The 21,636-nt window shown below is 47.4% G+C and overlaps 1 protein-coding gene across 1 annotated transcript in view; it reads right to left on the bottom strand.

Moving 5' to 3' along the window:
- Window positions 1-21,367, bottom strand: part of LOC137096900 (uncharacterized) — a 29,504-nt gene extending 8,137 nt beyond the window's left edge. Inside the window, exons 1-2 of the mRNA XM_067467216.1 lie at window positions 21,279-21,367; window positions 19,535-19,823 (exon numbers count right to left, since the gene is read on the bottom strand). Coding sequence (XP_067323317.1) covers window positions 19,535-19,823; window positions 21,279-21,357 — 368 coding nt within the window. The 5' untranslated portion in view covers window positions 21,358-21,367. The remainder of the gene's footprint in view (window positions 1-19,534; window positions 19,824-21,278) is intronic.
- Between the last annotated feature and the right edge of the window lie 269 nt (window positions 21,368-21,636).

The following is a 21,636-nucleotide window of genomic DNA, read 5'->3' as shown; positions in this document are numbered from 1 at the left end:
TACTAAGGCGACCCTAAACAACTTCAAAAAGGCACCAAATGGGCACCTTAGCCCCTGGCACATACTAAGGAGACCCTAAACAACATCAAAAAAGCACCAAATGGTCACCTTAGCCCCTGGCACATACTAAGGAGACCCTAAACAACTTCAAAAAGGCACCAAATGGTCACCTTGGACCCTGGCACATACTAAGGAGACCCTAAAAAACTTCAAAAAGGCACCAAATGGGCACCTTAGCCCCTGGCACATACTAAGGAGACCCTAAACAACTTCAAAAAGGCACCAAATGGTCACCTTGGGCCCTGGCACATACTAAGGAGACCCTAAAAAACTTCAAAAAGGCACAAAATGGTCACCTCAGCCCCTGGCACATACTAAGGAGACCCTGAACAACTTCAAAAAGGCACCAAATGGTCACCTTGGGCCCTGGCACATACTAAGGAGACCCTAAACAACTTCAAAAAGGCACCAAATGGTCACCTTAGCCCCTGGCACATACTAAGGAGACCCTAATCAACTTCTAAAAAAACCCCAAATGGGCAGAGTGGACCCTGGCACACACTAAAGAGGTCCTGAACAACGTCTAAAAGTACTAGCACAGGTGCTTTATGGTGCAGAAATCTGGGGTTCAGATACCAACCTTTGCAAAACCCTGGAAATTCTGCAGAACAAGTTCCTACGGAAGCTTTATTCCCTTCCAGCAGGAACTCCTGCTGCGCTTCTGTGCACCGAATCTGGATGGCCATCAGTAAAATCAAGAATACATTGTACCCAATTAAGATAATTCAACCAAATTGCTACTTTTCAGGGCGACCGGTTTCCTGTGTTGTGCTACAAGGAAATGAGTGGCCATGGACGATGGAGATCTGGCCTGGAGGACCTCTTACTCAGCTACAATCTTCCTGAACTGAATTCTGCCCTGAACATGACCAAGAACCTGGCACATACTAAGGAGACCCTAAACAACATCAAAAAGGCACCAAATGGGCACCTTAGCCCCTGGCACATACTAAGGAGACCCTAAACAACATCAAAAAGGCACCAAATGGGCACCTTAGCCCCTGGCACATACTAAGGAGACCCCAAAAAACTTCAAAAAGGCACCAAATGGTAACCTTAGCCCCTGGCACATACTAAGGAGACCCTAAACAACTTCAAAAAGGCACAAAATGGTCATCTTACCACATGGCACATACTAAGGAGACCCTAAACAACATCAAAAAGGCACCAAATGGGCACCTTAGCCCCTGGCACATACTAAGGAGACCCCAAAAAACTTCAAAAAGGCACCAAATGGGCACCTTAGCCCCTGGCACATACTAAGGAGACCCCAAAAACTTCAAAAAGGCACCAAATGGGCACCTTAGCCCCTGGCACATACTAAGGACACCCTAAAAAACTTCAAAAAGGCACCAAATGGTCACCGTAGCCCCTGGCACATACTAAGGAGACCCTAAAAAACTTCAAAAAGTCACCAAATGGTAACCTTAGCCCCTGGCACATACTAAGGAAACTCTAAAAAACTTCAAAAAGGCACAAAATGGGCACCTTAGCCACTGGCACATACTAAGGAGACCCTAAAAAACTTCAAAAGGGCACAAAATGGGCACCTTAGCCACTGGCACATACTAAGGAGACCTTAAAAAACTTCAAAAGGGCACAAAATGGGCACCTGGCACATACTAAGGAGACCGTAAACAACTTCTTAAAAAAAACCCAAATGGGCAGAGTGGACCCTGGCACACACTAAAGAGGGACTGAGCAACTTCTAAAAGTACTAGCACAGGTGCTTTATGGTGCAGAAATCTGGGGTTCAGATACCAACCTTTGCAAAACCCTGGAAATTCTGCAGAACAAGTTCCTACGGAAGCTTTATTCCCTTCCAGCCGGAACTCCTGCTGCGCTTCTGTGCACCGAATCTGGATGGCCATCAGTAAAATCAAGAATACATTGTACCCAATTAAGATAATTCAACCAAATTGCTACTTTTCAGGGCGACCGGTTTCCTGTGTTGTGCTACAAGGAAATGAGTGGCCATGGACGATGGAGATCTGGCCTGGAGGACCTCTTACTCAGCTACAATCTTCCTGAACTGAATTCTGCCCTGAACATGACCAAGAACCTGGCACATACTAAGGAGACCCTAAACAACATCAAAAAGGCACCAAATGGGCACCTTAGCCCCTGGCACATACTAAGGAGACCCTAAACAACATCAAAAAGGCACCAAATGGGCACCTTAGCCCCTGGCACATACTAAGGAGACCCCAAAAAACTTCAAAAAGGCACCAAATGGTAACCTTAGCCCCTGGCACATACTAAGGAGACCCTAAACAACTTCAAAAAGGCACAAAATGGTCATCTTACCACATGGCACATACTAAGGAGACCCTAAACAACATCAAAAAGGCACCAAATGGGCACCTTAGCCCCTGGCACATACTAAGGAGACCCCAAAAAACTTCAAAAAGGCACCAAATGGGCACCTTAGCCCCTGGCACATACTAAGGAGACCCCAAAAACTTCAAAAAGGCACCAAATGGGCACCTTAGCCCCTGGCACATACTAAGGACACCCTAAAAAACTTCAAAAAGGCACCAAATGGTCACCGTAGCCCCTGGCACATACTAAGGAGACCCTAAAAAACTTCAAAAAGTCACCAAATGGTAACCTTAGCCCCTGGCACATACTAAGGAAACTCTAAAAAACTTCAAAAAGGCACAAAATGGGCACCTTAGCCACTGGCACATACTAAGGAGACCCTAAAAAACTTCAAAAGGGCACAAAATGGGCACCTTAGCCACTGGCACATACTAAGGAGACCTTAAAAAACTTCAAAAGGGCACAAAATGGGCACCTGGCACATACTAAGGAGACCGTAAACAACTTCTTAAAAAAAACCCAAATGGGCAGAGTGGACCCTGGCACACACTAAAGAGGGACTGAGCAACTTCTAAAAGTACTAGCACAGGTGCTTTATGGTGCAGAAATCTGGGGTTCAGATACCAACCTTTGCAAAACCCTGGAAATTCTGCAGAACAAGTTCCTACGGAAGCTTTATTCCCTTCCAGCCGGAACTCCTGCTGCGCTTCTGTGCACCGAATCTGGATGGCCATCAGTAAAATCAAGAATAGATTGTACCCAATTAAGGTACTTCAACAAAATTGCTACTCTTCAGGGCGACCGGTTTTCTGTGTTGTGCTACAAGGAAATGAGTGGCCATGGACAATGGAGATCTGGCCTGGAGGACCTCTTACTCAGCTACAATCTTCCTGAACGAAATTCTGCCCTGGACATGACTAAGAGACAACTAAGAGACTGCCTGTTTTGGATTGACTCAAGAAGGACCCTGCAATCAATTAGGAACTCAAAGTTTTCCCCATGGTTTGAAAACTGAACACTTCAGAGCCAGATACCTGATTAAACTCAAGCCTCCTTCCTTGAGAACCGCCTTTACCGAGCTGCGATTTCAAGCGATGCCAACCGCAGTGTTAGATGGTCGCTACCAAAATGTCCCCTGGGAAAACAGACTATGTATTTGTAGTCAATGTCAGGTCGAAGACATTGTGCATTATCTGTTAGTCTGCCCATTTTAAAGTGACTGTGAGAGCCGTTCAACAGTGGAACTCTCTGCCCCGGAGTGTGGTGGAGGCTCCTTCTTTGGAAGCTTTTAAGCAGAGGCTGGATGGCCATCTGTCAGGGGTGATTTGAATGCAATATTCCTGCTTCTTGGCAGAATGGGGTTGGACTGGATGGCCCATGAGGTCTCTTCCAACTCTTTGATTCTATGATTCTATGACCCAAGGGAAAGACACCTGAAACCCTTGTTGACACAAGATGAAGGGAACTCTATTGCAGAAACAGTGTGGTTTCTACTGGGCGATACAATGACTATGTAACTTACAAAGTAGCCCTTTTTGCTCGCTCTGCAAAAAAGATCAGAAAGACAGAGTTAGATGAAATTGCTATCAACTGCTATCAACTAACTGGATCCTCTCCTAAAATGTATTTTAACTTTTATTAACTTTCATTGTTTTGTTGTGGGAGCAAATTATGGTTCTGTTTAGCATCTTTGGTGCCTGTACTCTGAGGGTACTATTGTGTGCGTGTGGTGCTTTTTGTCATGGCCATGGGCCCGTACAATAAACTATTTTGATCATAGAATCATAGAATCAAAGAGTTGGAAGAGACCTCATGGGCCATCCAGTCCAACCCCATTCTGCCAAGAAGCAGGAATGTTGTTCATTCGTTCAGTCGTCTCCGACTCTTCGTGACCTCATGGACCAGCCCACGCCAGAGCTCCCTGTCGGCCGTTACCACCCCCAGCTCCTTCAAGGTCAGTCCAGTCACTTCAAGGATGCCATCCATCCATCTTGCCCTTGGTCGGCCCCTCTTCCTTTTGCCTTCCACTTTCCCCAGCATAATTGTCTTCTCTAGGCTTTCCTGTCTCTTCATGATGTGGCCAAAGGACTTCCACTTTGTCTCTCGTCTCCTTCCCTCCAATGAGCAGCCGGGCTTTCTTTCCTGGAGGACGGACTGGTTGGATCTTCTCGCAGTCCAAGGCACTCTCAGCACTTTCCTCCAACACCACAGCTCAAAAGCATCTCTCTTCCTTTGCTCAGCCTTCCCAAAGGTCCAGCTCTCACATCCGTAGGTGACTACAGGGAAGACCATGGCTTTGACTAGGCAATGGATCTTGGTTGCCAGTCCGATGTCTCTACTCTTGACTATTTTATCTCCTCCCATTGCTCTCCTCCCAAGAAGTAAGCGTCTTCTGATTTCCTGGCCACAGTCTGCATCTGCAGTCATCTTTGCACCTAGATATACAAACCCTGTCATGGCCTCCACGGTTTCTCCCTCTATTTCCCAGTTGTCAATCATTCTTGTTGCCATCATCTTGGTTTTTTTGACGTTTAGCTGCAACCCGGCTTTTGCGCTTTCTTCTTTCACCTTGGTTAGAAGGCTCCTCAGCTCCTCCTCGCTTTGGGCCATCAGAGTGGTGTCATCTGCATATCTGAGGTTGTTAATGTTTCTTCCAGCAATTTTCACCCCAGCTTTGCATTCCTCAAGCCCCGCACATCCTCGCATGATGTGTTCTGCATACACGTTAAAAAGGTTGGGTGAGAGGATGCAGCCTTGCCGGACGCCTTTCCCAATCTTCAATCAGTCCAGCGGATATTGGCAATCTGGTCTCTCGTTCCTCTGCCTTTTCTAAACCCAGCTTGAACATCTGGCAACTCTCGCTCCATGTATTGCTGGAGTCTTCCTTGCAGGATCTTGAGCATTACCTTACTGGCATGATGAGAAATAAGGGCCACTGTACGGAAGTTTGAGCAGTCTTTCGCATTTCCCTTTTTTGGTATGGGGATATAAGTTGAAGCAGGAATATTGCATTCAAATCACCCCTGACAGATGGCCATCCAGCCTCTGCTTAAAAGCTGCCAAAGAAGGAGCCTCCACCACACTCCAGGGCAGAGAGTTCCACTGCTGAACGGCTCTCACAGTCAGGAAGTTCTTCCTCATGTTCAGATGGAATCTCCTCTCTTGTAGTTGAAGCCATTGTTCTCTTGCGTCCTAGTCTCCAAGGAAGCAGAAAGGAAGCTTGCTCCCTCCTCCTCCCTGTGGCTTCCTCTCACATATTTATGCATGGCTATCATATCTCCTCTCAGCCTTCTCTTCTTCAGGCTAAACATGCCCAGCTCCTTAAGCCGCTCCTCATAGGGCTTGTTCTCCAGACCCTTGATCATTTTAGTCGCCCTCCTCTGGACACATTCCAGCTTGTCAATATCTCTCTTGAATTGTGGTGCCCAGAATTAGACACAATACTCCAGATGTAGTCTGACCAAAGCAGAATAGAGGGGTAGCATGACTTCCCTGGACCTAGACACTATGCTCCTATTGATGCAGGCCAAAATCCCATTGGCTTTTTTTGCCACCACATCACATTATTGGCTCATGTTTAACTTGTTGTCCACGAGGACTCCAAGATCTTTTTCACACGTACTGCTCTCGAGCCAGGCATCCCCCATTCTGTCTCTTTGCATTTCGTTTTTCCTGCCAAAATGGAGTATCTTGCATTTGTCCCTGTTGAACTTCATTTTGTTAGTTTTGGCCCTTCATCTCTCTAATCTGTCGAGATCCCTTTGAATCCTGCTCCTGTCCTCTGGAGAATTGGCTATCCCTCCCAATTTGCTGTCATCTGCAAACTTGATGATCATGCCTTCTAGCCCTTCATCTAAGTGATGATGATTGTAGGTGAACTATAAATCCCAGCAACTACAACTCCCATATACCAAGTCTATTTTCCCCAAATTTCACCAGTGGTGACATGTGGGCATAGTTTGGTCCAGATCCATCATTGTTTGAGTCCACAGTGCACTCTGGATGTAGGTAAACTACAATTCCTAAACTCAAGGACAATGCTCACCAAATCCTTCCAGTATTTTCTGTTGGTCATGGGAGTTCTATGTGCCAGGTTTGGTTCAATTCCATCGCTTGTAGAGTTCAGAACGCTCTTTGATTGTAGGTGAACTATAAATCCCAAATGTCAAAATCAATCCCCCCACCCACCCCACCCCACCAGTAGCAACGAAAATAATTCTATGGTTGGGGGTCACCACAGCATGAGGAACTGTATTAACGGGTCGCAGCATTAGGAAGGTTGAGAAACACTGGCCTATAGGAAACATACTGGTGTGTTCCTATACACAGATTGGAAAGCTCTGCTGTCATAAAGGGAAGTGCAACTCTTCTAGGGAAGTCCTGCTCCCCATGCTCTATTCTGCTTTGGTTAGACCACATCTGGAATATTGTGTCCAATTCTGGGCACCACAATTCAAGAGGGAGATTGACAAGCTGGAATGTGTCCAGAGGAGGGCAACTAAAATGATCAAGGGTCTGGAGAACAAGCCCTATGAGGAGAGGCTTAAGGAGCTGGGCATGTTTAGCCTGAAGAAGAGAAGTCTGAGAGGAGATATGATAGCCATGTATAAACATGTGAGAGGAAGCCGCAGGGAGGAGGGAGCAAGCTTGTTTTCTGCTTCCTTGGAGACTAGGACGCAATGGAACCATGGCTTCAAACTACAAGAGAGGAGATTCCATCTGAACACTAGGAAGAACTTCCTGTCTGTGAGAGCCGTTCAGCAGTGGAACTCTCTGCCCTGGAGTGTGGTGGAGGCTCCTTCTTTGGAAGCTTTTAAACAGAGGCTGGATGGCCATTTGTCAGGGGTGATTTGAATGCAATATTCCTGCTTCTTGGCAGAATGGGGTTGGACTGGATGGCCCAAGAGGTCTCTTCCAACTCTTTGATTCTATGATTCTGGCTTCTGGGTTTCCTCGGAGCCTTCATTTCTAAGATCACATCTTCCATTTTTCTCTTGTGAGTATTCCATCTTTGACATTAAGCCTCGGATCTTTCTAACTCTCTCTCTCTCTTTCTCTGGAAGGAAGCCAAGCTTCTTGTTTTCTGCTATAATCCAAACTTTAGATAGTTAGTTAAGTCATTAGTAAGCAAGGAAGGAGTTCGGGTGTAGTAGGTTTTTTTTCGGGCTATATGGCCATGTTCTAGAGGCATTCTCTCCTGACGTTTCGCCTACATCTACGGCAAGCATCCTCAGAGGTAGTGAGGTCTAGCGGATCTAGGAAAATGGGTTTATATATCTGTGGAATGTCCAGGTTGGGACAAAGAACTCTTGTCTGTTGGAGCTAGGTGTGAATGTTTCAACTGACCACCTTGATTAGCATTTGATGGCCTGGAAGTTGTTTGGTGTGGCTTGTTTGTGCCTGGGGCAATCTTTTGTTGAGAGGTGATTAGATGTCCCTGATAGTTTCCTCTCTGTTTTTTGCTGTTGTAATTTTAGAGTTTTTTTAATACTGGTAGCCAGATTCTGTTAATTTTCATGGTTCCTCCTTTCTGTTGAAATTGTCCCAGGCATGAACAAGCCACACCAAACAACTGCCAGGACATCAAATGCTAATCAAGGTGGTCAGTTGAAACATTCACACCCGGCTCCAACAGACAAGAGTTCTTTGTCCCACCTTGGTCATTCCACAGATATATAAACCCATTTTCCTAGTTCCAACAGACCTCACTACCTCTGAGGATGCTTGCCATAGATGCAGGCGAAACGTCAGGAGAGAATGTGTCCAGAACATGGCCATATTGCCTGAAAAAACCTACAACAATCCAGTGATTCCAGCCATGAAAGCCTTCAACAATACAAGGAAGGAGTTCTTATTTATTTTGCATTTAATTTAATTCTTTCAGATTTGTGAAGTTTGGTAGTTGATTAAATGTCCTTTGACCAGTACCTGGTCACTTGGAGTGTCTCTGGTGTTGCCGCAAGAAGGTCCTCCCTTGTGCATCATGTGGCAGGGCTCAGGTTGCATTGCAGCAGATGGTCAGTGGTTTGTTCTTCTCCACACTCGCATGTCAAGGATTCCACTTTGTAGCCCCATTTCTTAAGGTTGGCTCTGCATCTCGTGGTGCTAGAGCGCAGTCTGTTCAGCGCCTTCCAAGTCGCTCAGTCTTCTGTGTGCCCGGGGGGGGGGAGTCTCTCATTTGGTATCAGGTTCTGGGTTTCAGCCTGCCACTTTTGGACTCTCACTTGCTGAGATGTTCCAGCGAGTGTCTCTGTAGATCTTAGAAAACTATTTCTTGATTTAAGTCATTGACGTGCTGGCTGATACCCAAACAAGGGATGAGCTGGAGATGTCTCTGCCTTGGTCCTTTCACTATTGGCTGCTACTTCCCGGCGGATGTCACGTGGGGCGATACCGGCTAAGCAGTGTAATTTCTCCAGTGGTGTAGGGCGCAGACACCCCGTGATAATGTAACATGTCTCATTAAGAGCCATATCTATTGTTTGAGTGTGGTGAGATGTGTTCCACACTGGGCATGCATACTCAGCAGCAGAGTAGCATAGCACAAGGGCAGATGTCTTCACTGTGTCTGGTTGTGATCCCCAGGTTGTGTCTGGTTGTGATCCCCAATTTTAGATAGTTGGTTAAGTCATTAGTGGAGTCCCCGGTAGGGCAGTGGGTTAAAGCGCTGAGCTGCTGAGCTTGTTGACCGAAAGGTCACAGGTTCGATTCTGGGGATCGGCGTGAGCTTCCGCTGTCAGCTCTAGCTTCTGCCAACCTAGCAGTTCGAAAACATGCAAATGTGAGTTGATCAATAGGTACCGCTCCAGCAGGAAGGTAACGGCACTCCATGTAGTCATGCCGGCCACATGACCTTGGAGGTGTCTATGGACAATTCTGGCTCTTTGGTTTAGAAATGGAGATGAGCACCAACCCCCAGAATCAGGCATGACTGGACTTCATGTCAGGAGACAACCTTTACCTTTTTAAGTCATTAGTAAGCAAGGAAGGCGTTCTTATTTATTTTGCATTTAATTCAATTATCCCAGGTTGCGGTTAAAAAGAACCAGTCCTGGTTGCCAGTTCTCCAAGAAGGGCCACCAACATTTCTGTCTCAAGGTGAGCTTCAGAGTCGTTTCCACCAGGCAGGCCATCTTTTGAGAGAACTTGGATTGGGTCTCCCCATATGGCAGAGTGGGGCTGGGCTAGATGGCCTTTGGGGACCCCTCCCCATTCTTGCATTCTCCCATTTGTAGCATCCCCAGGAGGAAGGAAAAAGAGAAGGGACAGAGATTTGCTGGTCACAAACACACCAGGGAGAAGTGCAACAGAGTTCTTGCGACTCTGGAGAAGGTAGGATGTGGTAGACTCCATGGCAGTTCCCCCGGACTTAAGGTCCTGCTTTTAAATGCCAGGTCCGTCAATGGTAAGACCGCTGCCATTCAGGACTTGATCCTGGATGAGAGGGCGGACCTGGCTTGCATCACTGAGACATGTCTAGATCTAAGGAAGTCATGCTCCCCATGCTCTATTCTGCTTTGGTTAGACCACATCTGGAATATTGTGTCCAATTCTGGGCACCACAATTCAAGAGAGATATTGACAAGCTGGAATGTGTCCAGAGGAGGGCGACTAAAATGATCAAGGGTCTGGAGAACAAGCCCTATGAGGAGCGGCTTAGGGAACTGGGCATGTTTAGCCTGAAGAAGAGAAGGCTGAGAGGAGATATGATAGCCATGTATAAATATGTGAGAGGAAGCCACAGGGAGGAGGAGGGAGCAAGCTTGTTTTCTGCTTCCTTGGAGACTAGGACGCAATGGAACAATGGCTTCAAACTACAAGAGAGGAGATTCCATCTGAACATTAGGAAGAACTTCCTGACTGTGAGAGCCGTTCAGCAGTGGAACTCTCTGCCCCGGAGTGTGGTGGAGGCTCCTTCTTTGGAAGCTTTTAAGCAGAGGCTGGATGGCCATTTGTCAGGGGTGATTTGAATGCAATATTCCTGCTTCTTGGCAGAATGGGGTTGGACTGGATGGCCCATGAGGTCTCTTCCAACTCTTTGATTCTATGATTCTATGATTCTGGCTTCTGGGTTTCCTCGGAGCCTTCCATTTCTATGGTTGGACGAGCTTGTGGGGGTGGGGGTAAATCTCTCCCAGTTGTGCCCACCTGGTTTTGGGGTGCACCAGCAGGTCAGGTCCGGGGGATGGGGAGGTGCGGTCACAGTAGTCTTTCGGTAGTCCATCGCTGTGATCAGATGCTCTGTTCCGCAATCTCCCAGGTTTGAGTGTGTTCACCTGAGGGTGGGAAATCGTGACAGCTTGGGGATTCTGCTGGTGTACTGTCCACCCCGCGACTCAGTTGTTTCCCTGCCTGAGTTAGCAGATATGGTCTCCAATTCGGCTCTGGTCTCCCAGCGCTTGATTGTGCTGGGAGACTTCAACATCCATGCTGAGACCTCCTTAACAGGTGCAGCTCAGGACTTCATGGTCACCATGATGACCATGGGGCTATCACAAGTTATATCTGGACCCACCTACCAGGCTGGACACACACTCAACCTGGTTTTTGTGGCGGACAGCGGAATGATCAGAGTGGAAGAGCAAAAGATCCTTCCATTGTCATGGTCTGACCATCATCTGATCAGCTTTAGACTTGCTGCGACCACTAACCTTCACAAGGGTGGAGGATCAACTAAGATGATCCGCCCCAGGAGACTGATGGATCTGGAAGGATTCCTGAGGAATCTTGGGGCTCTTCCTGCCATGGAGCCTGGCGATCATGTCGACACTCTGGTCGATTGCTATAACAGTGAGATGGCCAAGGTGATAGACTTGATCGCTCCCGAGCGCCCCCTCTCGTTGCGTAGAGACACACCGTCTCCTTGGTTCACTGGGGAGTTGGCTGTGATGAAGCGCACGAGAAGGAGGCTAGAGTGAAATTGGAGGAAATCTCAGGATGTATCTGACCAAGCACTGGCTACGGCCTCACTTAGGGCCTATTCCACGGCTATACGGGTAGCCAGAGAGACCTTCACGACTGCCTGTATAGCGTCTGCATCTAATAGATCTTCGTAATTGTTTTGGGTCGTTGGGGAACTTCTTCACCCCTTTGAGGTGGAGGAAACCTTCGATGACTCAATAACTCGGTGCTGCGAATTTGCACAGCACTTTGCAGACAAAGTTGCTCAGATACGTCTTGATTTGGACTACAGTTTGATCGCAGTTCCAAGAGAGGTGACTGAGGCATCTGCTTGTCCGGTTTTGTGGGATTCCTTCCGGCTTGTTTGTCCTGAGGACGTGGAGGTGGCCCTTGGGGCAGTGAGAGCTACTACGTCGGCTCTGTTCCCTTGCCCGTCTTGGCTAATTAAAACGGCCAAGGATGGTCTGATTGATTGATTTATGTTAATCATTTTTGCAGCTTGCCTTTGAGACATTCAGTTCATTGCACAGCAGTCCAGAGAGGACATGTTTGGAAAATTGTAAATCATGATCTATCCCACCTCAACATGCTATTCCCTCTGAAATCACTTCTCCCTGTTCTATTAATACCCTTGGATGTCTCACACTTGGACTTGAATTCGTTTAGATTAGATTCATTTAGATTAGCCAGATATCCCTGCCCTGCCCCTTAACCTACGTTGTGCTACATTTCCCCAACTTTGTTCTCTGCTCTGTACTTCCCAAATTGAGCACAGATGACTTTTTTAGAGAAGACAGAGGCAAAGAAGGTGTTGAGTAGTTCTGTCTTGTTGTCATGTATCATGTTCTGCAGTTGGTGGTGGTTGGTGGTGGTAGGCCTAGCAGTTGGTGATGGAAGGGTTAATGTAAGTCTTAGTTCTAAAGGGTTGAATAATCTGTAAGTAAAAGCAATTAAGGGTGGAGGCATGCAAGAGATGGGTTGCAACTGCATGTTTCTCTATATAATGAGCTAGCCTTGGGGACTGATCTTCAGGAGAAAAGTATTTGTCTTATTTTGGTGGTAGATGCTGCTGGTTTTCCCCCAGGTTTGTGGATTTTCAGTATCCTGACCTGTCTCCTGAACCTTTGGAGTGATGGAACCTTGGATCTTTGGACTGGATTTTGACTACGGTATAGACTGGTTGAAGATTGGGAAAGGCGTATGGCAAGGCTGCATCCTCTCACCCAACCTTTTTAACGTGTATGCAGAACACATCATGCGAGGATGTGCGGGGCTTGAGGAATGCAAAGCTGGGGTAAAAATTGCTGGAAGAAACATTCACAACCTCAGATATGCAGATGACACCACTCTGATGGCCGAAAGCGAGGAGGAGCCGAGGAGCCTTCTAATCAAGGTGAAAGAAGAAAGCACAAAAGCCGGGTTGCAGCTAAACGTCAAAAAAACCAAGATGATGGCAACAAGAATGATTGACAACTGGGAAATAGAGGGAGAAAATGTGGAGGCCGTGACAGACTTTGTATTTCTAGGCGCAAAAATGACTGCAGACGCAGACTGTGGCCAGGAAATCAGAAGACGCTTCCTTCTTGGGAGGAGAGCAATGTCCAGTCTCGATCAAATAGTGAAGAGCAGAGACATCAGACTGGTAACCAAGATCCATTGCCTAGTCCAAGCCATGGTCTTCCCTGTAGTCACCTACGGATGTGAGAGCTGGACCTGAGGGAAGGCTGAGCCAAGGAAGAGAGGCGCTTTTGAGCTGTGGTGCTGGAGGAAAGTGCTGAGAGTGCCTTGGACTGCGAGAAGATCCAACCAGTCCATCCTCCAGGAAAGAAAGCCCGGTTGCTCATTGGAGGGAAGGAGACAGAGACAAAGTTGAAGTCCTTTGGCCACATCATGAGGAGACAGGAAAGCCTAGAGAAGGGAATGATGCTGGGGAAAGTGGAAGGTAAAAGGAAGAGGGGCCGGCCAAGGGCAAGATGGATGGATGGCATCCTTGAAGTGACTGGACTGACCTTGAAGGAGCTGGGGGTGGTGACAGCCGACAGGGAGCTCTGGCCTGGGCTGGTCCATGAGGTCACGAAGAGTCGGAGACGACTGAATGAATGAACAACATAGACTCTTGATCCCTGGACTTTGCTCATTGAACTCTTGGTGTTTGACCACTGGGCTGGACCTTTTGACTACGGTGTTATCTTGAACCTGCAACAGCGTTTGCTGCCAGTTTTGTTTTATATTGTGTGGATGAATGCTATCTTTATGTTTTATGTTTTGGACTATTAAAACAGCCAGAAAGTAAGTGCTGTTTTAATTAAATTTGTTTGGTTCACCTCTGCCAGAATAACGGCAGAGCCCTGGCATTGTGACACTTTTCTCTGTCCCCTGTCTGCATGTTCCCTTTCCCCTGGGTGCAGTGGCCTTGCCATTTGCTTTTTTCCCCAATGGAAATTATTAAAAGGGCTCTTTCATTGTTTTTAACCTTTCTGGCAAACCTGGGCTCGTTCTGTTCTGTGGCTTTTCGAACTTTTTCCCTATGCATGTTGGCTATTCATTTGCATTGCTCCTTAGTGATTTCTCCTTTTCCTATTTCCTATCGATGTGCCTTTTAAACCATAGCTCTAGAATCATAGAATCAAAGAGTTGGAAAAGACCTCCTGGGCCATCATCCAGTCCAACCCCATTCTGCCAAGAAGCAGGAATATTGCATTCAAATCACCCCTGACAGATGGCCATCCAACCCCTGTTTAAAAGCTTCCAAAGAAGGAGCCTCCACCACACTCCGAGGCAGAGAGTTCCACTGCTGAATGGCTCTCACAGTCAGGAAGTTATAGAATCATAGAATCCTAGAGTTGGAAGAGACCTCCTGGGCCAACCAGTCCAACCCCATTCTGCCAAGAAGCAGGAATATTGCATTCAAAGCACCCCTGACAGATGGCCATCCAGCCTCTGTTTAAAAGCTTCCAAAGAAGGAGCCTCCACCACACTCCGGGGCAGAGAGTTCCACTGCTGAACGGCTCTCACAGTCAGGAAGTTCTTCCTCATGTTCAGATGGAATCTCCTCTCTTGTAGTTTGAAGCCATTGTTTCGCGTCCTAGTCTCTAGGGAAGCAGAAAACAATCTTGCTCCCTCCTCCCTGTGGCTTCCTCTCACATATTTATACATGGCTCTCATCATGTCTCCTCTCAGCCTTCTCTTCTTCATGCTAAACATGCCCTGCTCTTTAAGCAGCTCCTCATAGGGCTTGATCTCCAGACCCTTGATCATTTTAGTCGCCCTCCTCTGGACACATTCCAGCTTGTCAATATCTCTCTTGAATTAGAATCATAGAATCATAGAATCAAAGAGTTGGAAGAGACCTCCTGGGCCATCCAGTCCAACCCCATTCTGGCAAGAAGCAGGAATATTGCATTTAAATCACCTCTGACAGATAGCCATCCAGCCCCTGTTTAAAAGCTTCCAAAGAAGGAGCCTCCACCACACTCTGAGGCAGAGAGTTCCACTGCTGAATGGCTCTCTCAGTCAGGAAGTTCTTCCTCATGTTCAGATGGAATCTCCTCTCTTGTAGTTTGAAGCCATTGTTTCGCGTCCTAGTCTCCAGGGAAGCAGAAAACAAGCTTGCTCCCTCCTCCCTGTGGCTTCCTCTCATATATTTATACATGGCTATCATCATGTCTCCTCTCAGCCTTCTCTTCTTCATGCTAAACATGCCCAGCTCTTTAAGCCGCTCCTCATAGGGCTTGTTCTCCAGACCCTTGATCATTTTAGTCGCCCTCCTCTGGACACATTCCAGCTTGTCAATATCTCTCTGGGATTGTGGTGCCCAGAATTGGACACAATATTCCAGATGTGGTCTAACCAAAGCAGAATACAGCATGGGGAGCATGACTTCCCTAGATCCCATTGGCTTTTTTTGCCGCCACATCACATTGTTGGCTCATGTTTAACTTGCTGTCCACGAGGACTCCAAGATCTTTTTCACATGTACTGCTCTCGAGCCAGGCATTGTCCCCCATTCTGTATCTTTGCATTTCGTTTTTCCTGCCAAAGTGGAGTATCTTGCATTTGTCACTGTTGAACTTCATTTTGTTAGTTTTGGCCCATCTCTCTAATCTGTCAAGATCGTTTTGAATGAACCCCTTTCCTTCTACGATGAATTCACCAGCATCCAACCCTTGCCAAAGACTGCCGGATCTGGCCCTTACTACAAAATCTCTCCTTGCTCCCACAAACAAACCAGAGAGGCAAACATCTCTTGCTCAAGAAGGGCCTTTATTGGCGAGGTCTCAATCCCGTGTTGAATCCCCTCCACAGAATCATTGAATTGGAAGACACCTTGTGGTCCATCCAGTCCAATGCCCTGCCAAGAAGCAGGAAAATCTCATTCAAATCACCCCAACAGATGGCCATCCCGTGTCTGCTTAAGAGCCGGAACTGCAAGGCTTGGGGGGATACGTGTACCCCTTCGCGCAGCGGCACACATCCTCCACTTTCACCCCATAGACCTCCACTTCGCACAACGTCAAGTATTCCTTTCGGCCAGGGATGTGGGCACTCACGTAACGCCCAGGGAGCCCTTTGCACTGGATGGTGGTTTGGGACCCACGGCTGGTGTCTTTGACGACCCCGCATCTGCAAGAGAGGAAAGTGGGTCAGCCCCAGGAAGGGAGTTGGAGGGCGGGATGGTGTTGAAGTGGGATGAAGGCATCCCTTCACCTGCTCAATACAGTTCTGGACAGACGCCTCTCATGGGGCAGATGCAGCCCTCAAAGGCTTTGGTGTGACTCACAGAATCTCCGAGCCTAAGCCTTAGAGGGGGGAGGTCACAATTGTGGGAATTTGTAAAAAGACACCATGATGTAATGGGTTGACTGGAAAGACATGCGTCGGCAGCTGATTGGCTGAGTATGCCAGGAGCCAGAATTCTGATTAGCTACTGTCTCTAGCTTGCTGTCGAGAGAAACAGTTTTAACTGCCACTTTCATCTTGGAGAGTGAAGAGAGCGCTGACTGGAAACAGCCAGGAAGGAAACGGCTGCCAACTCTCTGAAGCCTGATCATTTCTAAGGCATGAAGCATATCTTAAAGATTGTTTAAAAGGACTATTTATTCCCTCTGATCTCTGTAATCCCAGCAACTACAACTCCCAAATGTCAAGATTCCATTTTCCCCAAACTCCACCAGTGTTTACATTTGAGCATATTGAGTATTTTTGTAGAGTTTGGTCCAGATCCATCATTGTTTGAGTCCACAGTGTCCAAAACGAAAGGAAACTGCCCACCAAACCCTTCCAGTATTTTCTGTTGGTATTGGGGGAACTGTGTGTCAAGTTTGGTTCAATTCCATGGTTGGTGGGGTTCAGAATGTTCTTTGATTGTAGGTCAATATATATAACTATAAATCCCAGCAACTACAACTCCCAAATGGCAAAACGACTTTTTTAGTGAAGGACATACATTGAGTTGTTAGGTGTCTTGTGTCCAAATTTGGTGTCAGTTCGTCCAGTGGTTTTTGAGTTCTGTTAATCCCACAAACGAACATTACATTTTTATTTAGATAGATATACTAGCCGTCCCCTGCCACACGTTGCTGTGGCCCAGTCTAGTGATCTGGAAAATAAAGTAATGAGAAAATGTTGGTTTCTTATATATATTATAGTATTTCTTGTTGTTTCTTTGTCGGTGTTGATGTGGAGATTTTTTTGCCTACTCTGGGATATGCAAGATATCATTGTCCTTCTTTAGGGGTCCCTTTCAAATCTAGGATACTATATCTCTCAGTGTGTGAATCATATAGATCTATCTATATCTCTGGCTGGATGGCTCTTTGTCAGGAGGGCTTTGATTATGTTTTCTTGCCCTGGTGAAGGGAGTTGGACTCAATGGCCTTAAGTATTTTCTGTTGGTCATGGGGGTTCTGTGTGGGAAGTTTGCTTCGTGGGGTTCAGAATGCTCTTTGAGTTCAAGTGAACTATAAATCCCAGTAACTACAACTCCCAAATGTCAAGGTCTATTTCCCCCCAAACTCCATCTATGTTCACACTGGGCATATGGAATATTTGTGCCAAGTTTGGTCCAGATCCATCATTGTTTGAGTCCAAAGTGCTCTCTGGATGTAGGTGAACTACAACTCCCAAACTCAAGGTCAATGCCTACCAAACCCTTCTAGTATTTTCTGTTGGTCATGGGGGTTCTGTGTGGGAATTTTGCCCTGATTCTGTTGTTTGTGAGGTTCAGAATGCTCTTTGATTGCAAGTGAACTATAAATCCCAGTAACGACAACTCCCAAACGTCAAGGTCTATTTCCCCCCAAACTCCATCTGTGTTCATATTTGGGCCTATTGAGTTCTTGTGCCAAGTTTGTGCCATCATTGTTTTGAGTCCACAGTGCTCTCTGGATGTAGGTGAACTACAACTCCCAAACTCAAGGTCAATGCCTACCAAACCCTTCTAGTATTTTCTGTTGTTCATGAGAGTTCTGTGTGCCAAGTTTGGTTCAATTCCATCGTTGGGGGAGTTCAGAATGCTCTTTGATTGTAGGTGAACTATAAATCCCAGTAACTACAACTCCCAAACGTCAAGGTCTATTTCCCCCCAAACTCCATCTGTGTTCACATTTGGCCATATGGGATATTTGTGCCAAGTTTGGTCCAGATCCATCATTGTTTGAGTCCATAGTGCTCTCTGGATGTAGGTGAACTACAACTCCCAAACTCAAGGCCAATGCCCACCAAACCGTTCTGGTGTTTTCTGTTGGTATGGCCCATTTGGTTCAATTCTATCACGCTATTTGATTGTAGGTGAACTATAAATCCCAGCAACTACAACTACCAAAAGACAAAATCAATTTTTTTGAGTGAAGGACATACATTGGGTTGTGAGGTGTATGCTGTCCAAGGTGCTGAACGTGTCCACTTACACAGACAGTCTCCCATCACCTTCATGCAATTCACCGTCCATACCCCACTGCGACCCCTACAAATGACAGACCTGGACCAAACTTGGCACACGGACTCCCCATGACCCACTATACCCCCATGGCCCACTATATGGTGCAGTTTGGGGGAGAATGGACCATGGATAATGGGATATGCAGTACCTTCACGCTATTCACCTCCCATACCCCACTGCGACCCCTACGAATGACGGACCAGGACCAAACTTGGCACACAGACTCCCCATGACGCATGATACTCCCATGACCCACTATATGGTGCAGTTTGGGGGAGAATGGACCATGGACAATGGGATATGCAGTACCTTCACGCGATTCACCTCCCATACCCCACTGCGACCCCTACGAATGACAGACCAGGACCAAACTTGGCACACAGACTCCCCATGATGCATGATACTCCCATGACCCACTATATGGTGCAGTTTGGGGGAGAATGGACCATGGAAAATGGGATATGCAGTACCTTCACGCGATTCACCTCCCACAGCCCACTGCGACCCCTAGAAATGACGGACCTGGACCAAACTTGGGACACAGACTCCCCATGACCCACTATACCCCCATCGCCCACTATATGATGCAGTTTGGGGGAGGATGAACCATGGACAATGGGATATGCAGTACCTTCATGCGATTCACCTCCCACAGCCCACTGCGACCCCTAGAAATGACGGACCTGGACCAAACTTGGGACACAGACTCCCCATGACCCACTATACCCCCATCGCCCACTATATGATGCAGTTTGGGGGAAAATGGACCATGGACAATGGGATATGCAGTACCTTCACGTGATTCACCTCCCATACCCCACTGCGACCCCTACGAATGACGGACCTGGACCAAACTTGGCACACAGACTCCCCATGACACACGATACCCCATGGCCCACTATATGGTGCTGTTTGAGGGAGGATGGACCATGGACAATGGGATATGCAGTACCTTCACGCGATTCACCTCCCATACCAGATGTAGGTTTTTTCGGGCTATATGGCCATGTTCTAGAGGCATTCTCTCCTGATGTTTCGCCTGCATCTATGGCAAGCATCCAGAGAGATTACCAAACTTCCTAAAACAAACAATGCCTTTCTCAAGTAACTTGAGCATCGCCGGGTCCCCAAGCTGATAGATAGATAGATAGATAGATAGATAGATAGATAGATAGAGAGATAGAGAGATAGAGAGATAGAGAGATAGAGAGATAGAGAGATAGAGATATATATTCAGAGAGAGAGAGAGACTTGTTCTTAGCTTCTGCCTGCATACAACACAATGGGTGAAGTGGAGAAATGGGCACTTACAGAGGGTTGGTTATGCCATTTCCAACCAAAGAGTTTCCCACTCGGAGCTCGAGGCCGTCGATTCTCGAGCTGCAGCAATCCCCCCGGTTCTTCACCACCAAGGAAGTGATCGAGCACTCCACCCCCAGGTCCACATACCACCAGGGATTCATGTCATTCTTTGTGTGGCTGCAGGAGCGGTACTTGATCAGGTCCCCTTGGCAGTTCCCATCCACAGCTTTCCCTGCCCCTAAATCTGCTGCGTAGTCAGAGGACTGTGCGGCTGGGCGACCTTGGGCCAAATTGAAAACTGGAGAGACACAAGGACGAAAGGGCAAGGCAAGGTGAAATCACTGGTCATGTTAGATAGCTTTCCAAGCCATTTCTAGGTAAAGGTAAAGGTCCGACTCTGGGGTGTGTTGCTCATCTCCATTTCTAAGCCGAAGAGCCGGCGTTGCCCGTAGACACCTCCAAGAACAGACAAGCACCCTGAGCTCTGAGGATGACCTGGGAAGGAATCCCACTGGACCATTGCAGCGCACCCAAATCCCTGGGAGTCACTCTGGACTGTGCTCTGATCTACAAGAAGCACTGCCTGAACATCAAGCAAAAAGTGGGCGCTAGAAACAATATCATACAAAAGCTGACTGGCACAACCTGGGGATCACAACCAGACACAGTGAAGACATCTGCCCTTGCGCTATGCTACTCCGCTGCTGAGTACGCATGCCCAGAGTGGAACACATCTCACCACGCTAAAACAGTGGATGTGGCTCTTAATGAGACATGCCGCATTATCACGGGGTGTCTGCACCCGACACCACTGGAGAAATTACACTGCTTAGCTGGTATTGCACCACCTGACATCCGCCGGGAAATAGCAGCAAATAGTGAAAGGACCAAGGCAGAGACATCTCCAGCTCATCCCCTGTTTGGGTATCAGCCAGCACGTCAATGACTCAAATCAAGAAATAGTTTCCTAAGATCTACAGAGACACTCGCTGGAACACCCCAGCAAGCGAGAGTCCAAAAGTGGCAGGCTCAAACCCAGAACCTCAATCCCTGGGTGATACCAGATGAGAGACTCCCCCCTGGGCACACAGAGGACTGGGCAACTTGGAAGGTGCTGAACAGATTGCGCCCTGGCACCACGAGATGCAGAGCCAACCTCAAGAAATGGGGCCACAAAGTGGAATCCTCGATATGCGAGTGTGGAGAAAAGCAAACCACTGACCACCTGCTGCAATGCACCCTGAGCCCTGCCACATGCACAAGGGAGGACCTCCTTGCGGCAACACCAGAGGCACTCCAAGGGGCCAGATACTGGTCAAAGGACATCTAATCATCTACCAAGCTTGCAAACTTTGTGTTTTAATTTGTTTGTTTGTTTGTTTGTTTGTTTGTTAAGAAATGCAATGCAACTGTCTGCTCCTGACATGATAAATAAATACTAGGTTGTTGTAGGGTTTTTTTGGCCTATATGACTATGTTCTTGAGGCATTCTCTCCTGATGTTTTGCCTGCAACTATGGCACGCATCCTCTGAGAATGCTTGCCATAGATGCAAGCGAAACGTCAGGAGAGAATGCCTCTAGAACATGGCCATATAGGCCGAAAAAGCCTACAGCAACTCAGCTCTGGCATTTCTCTGTCCCCTGTTAGCTTTGCACCACTACCTGTACCCAGTGGCTCTACAAGTTCCTTGTTTCGCCTATCAGGTCAAGACCATTTTCCTTGCTGCCCGTCTCCCTTCCTGATGTTCTTACCAATGCCATCCAATGCTGGTTTGCAAGCGCTGGCTTCTCCATGCCCAATTAGGATGGCCAAGGTGGCCAGCAGACCCATCCAGAGCTGCAACATCCTGCCAAAGGGAAGCAGAGTTGATAATCAGAGGGGTCAATAGGAGATCTCAGAGCTTCCCCTAAGTCTGGGCATGGGCAAACTTGGGCCCTCCTCCAGGTGTTTTGGACTCCAACTCTCACAATTCGTAACAGCCTAAGGGATTGGTGCCTTATAGGCAACAAAAGAAAAATAGAATCATATAATCATAGAATCAAAGAGTTGGAAGAGACCTCATGGGCCATCCAGTCCAACCCCATTCTGCCAATAAGCAGGAATGTTGCA

This window comes from Anolis sagrei, chromosome 4 (assembly GCF_037176765.1).
Source record: "Anolis sagrei isolate rAnoSag1 chromosome 4, rAnoSag1.mat, whole genome shotgun sequence".
Taxonomy (NCBI): domain Eukaryota; kingdom Metazoa; phylum Chordata; class Lepidosauria; order Squamata; family Dactyloidae; genus Anolis; species Anolis sagrei.
The sequence above is the reverse complement of the archived record's forward strand: the minus strand, read 5'-3'. Positions and strand labels throughout refer to the sequence as shown.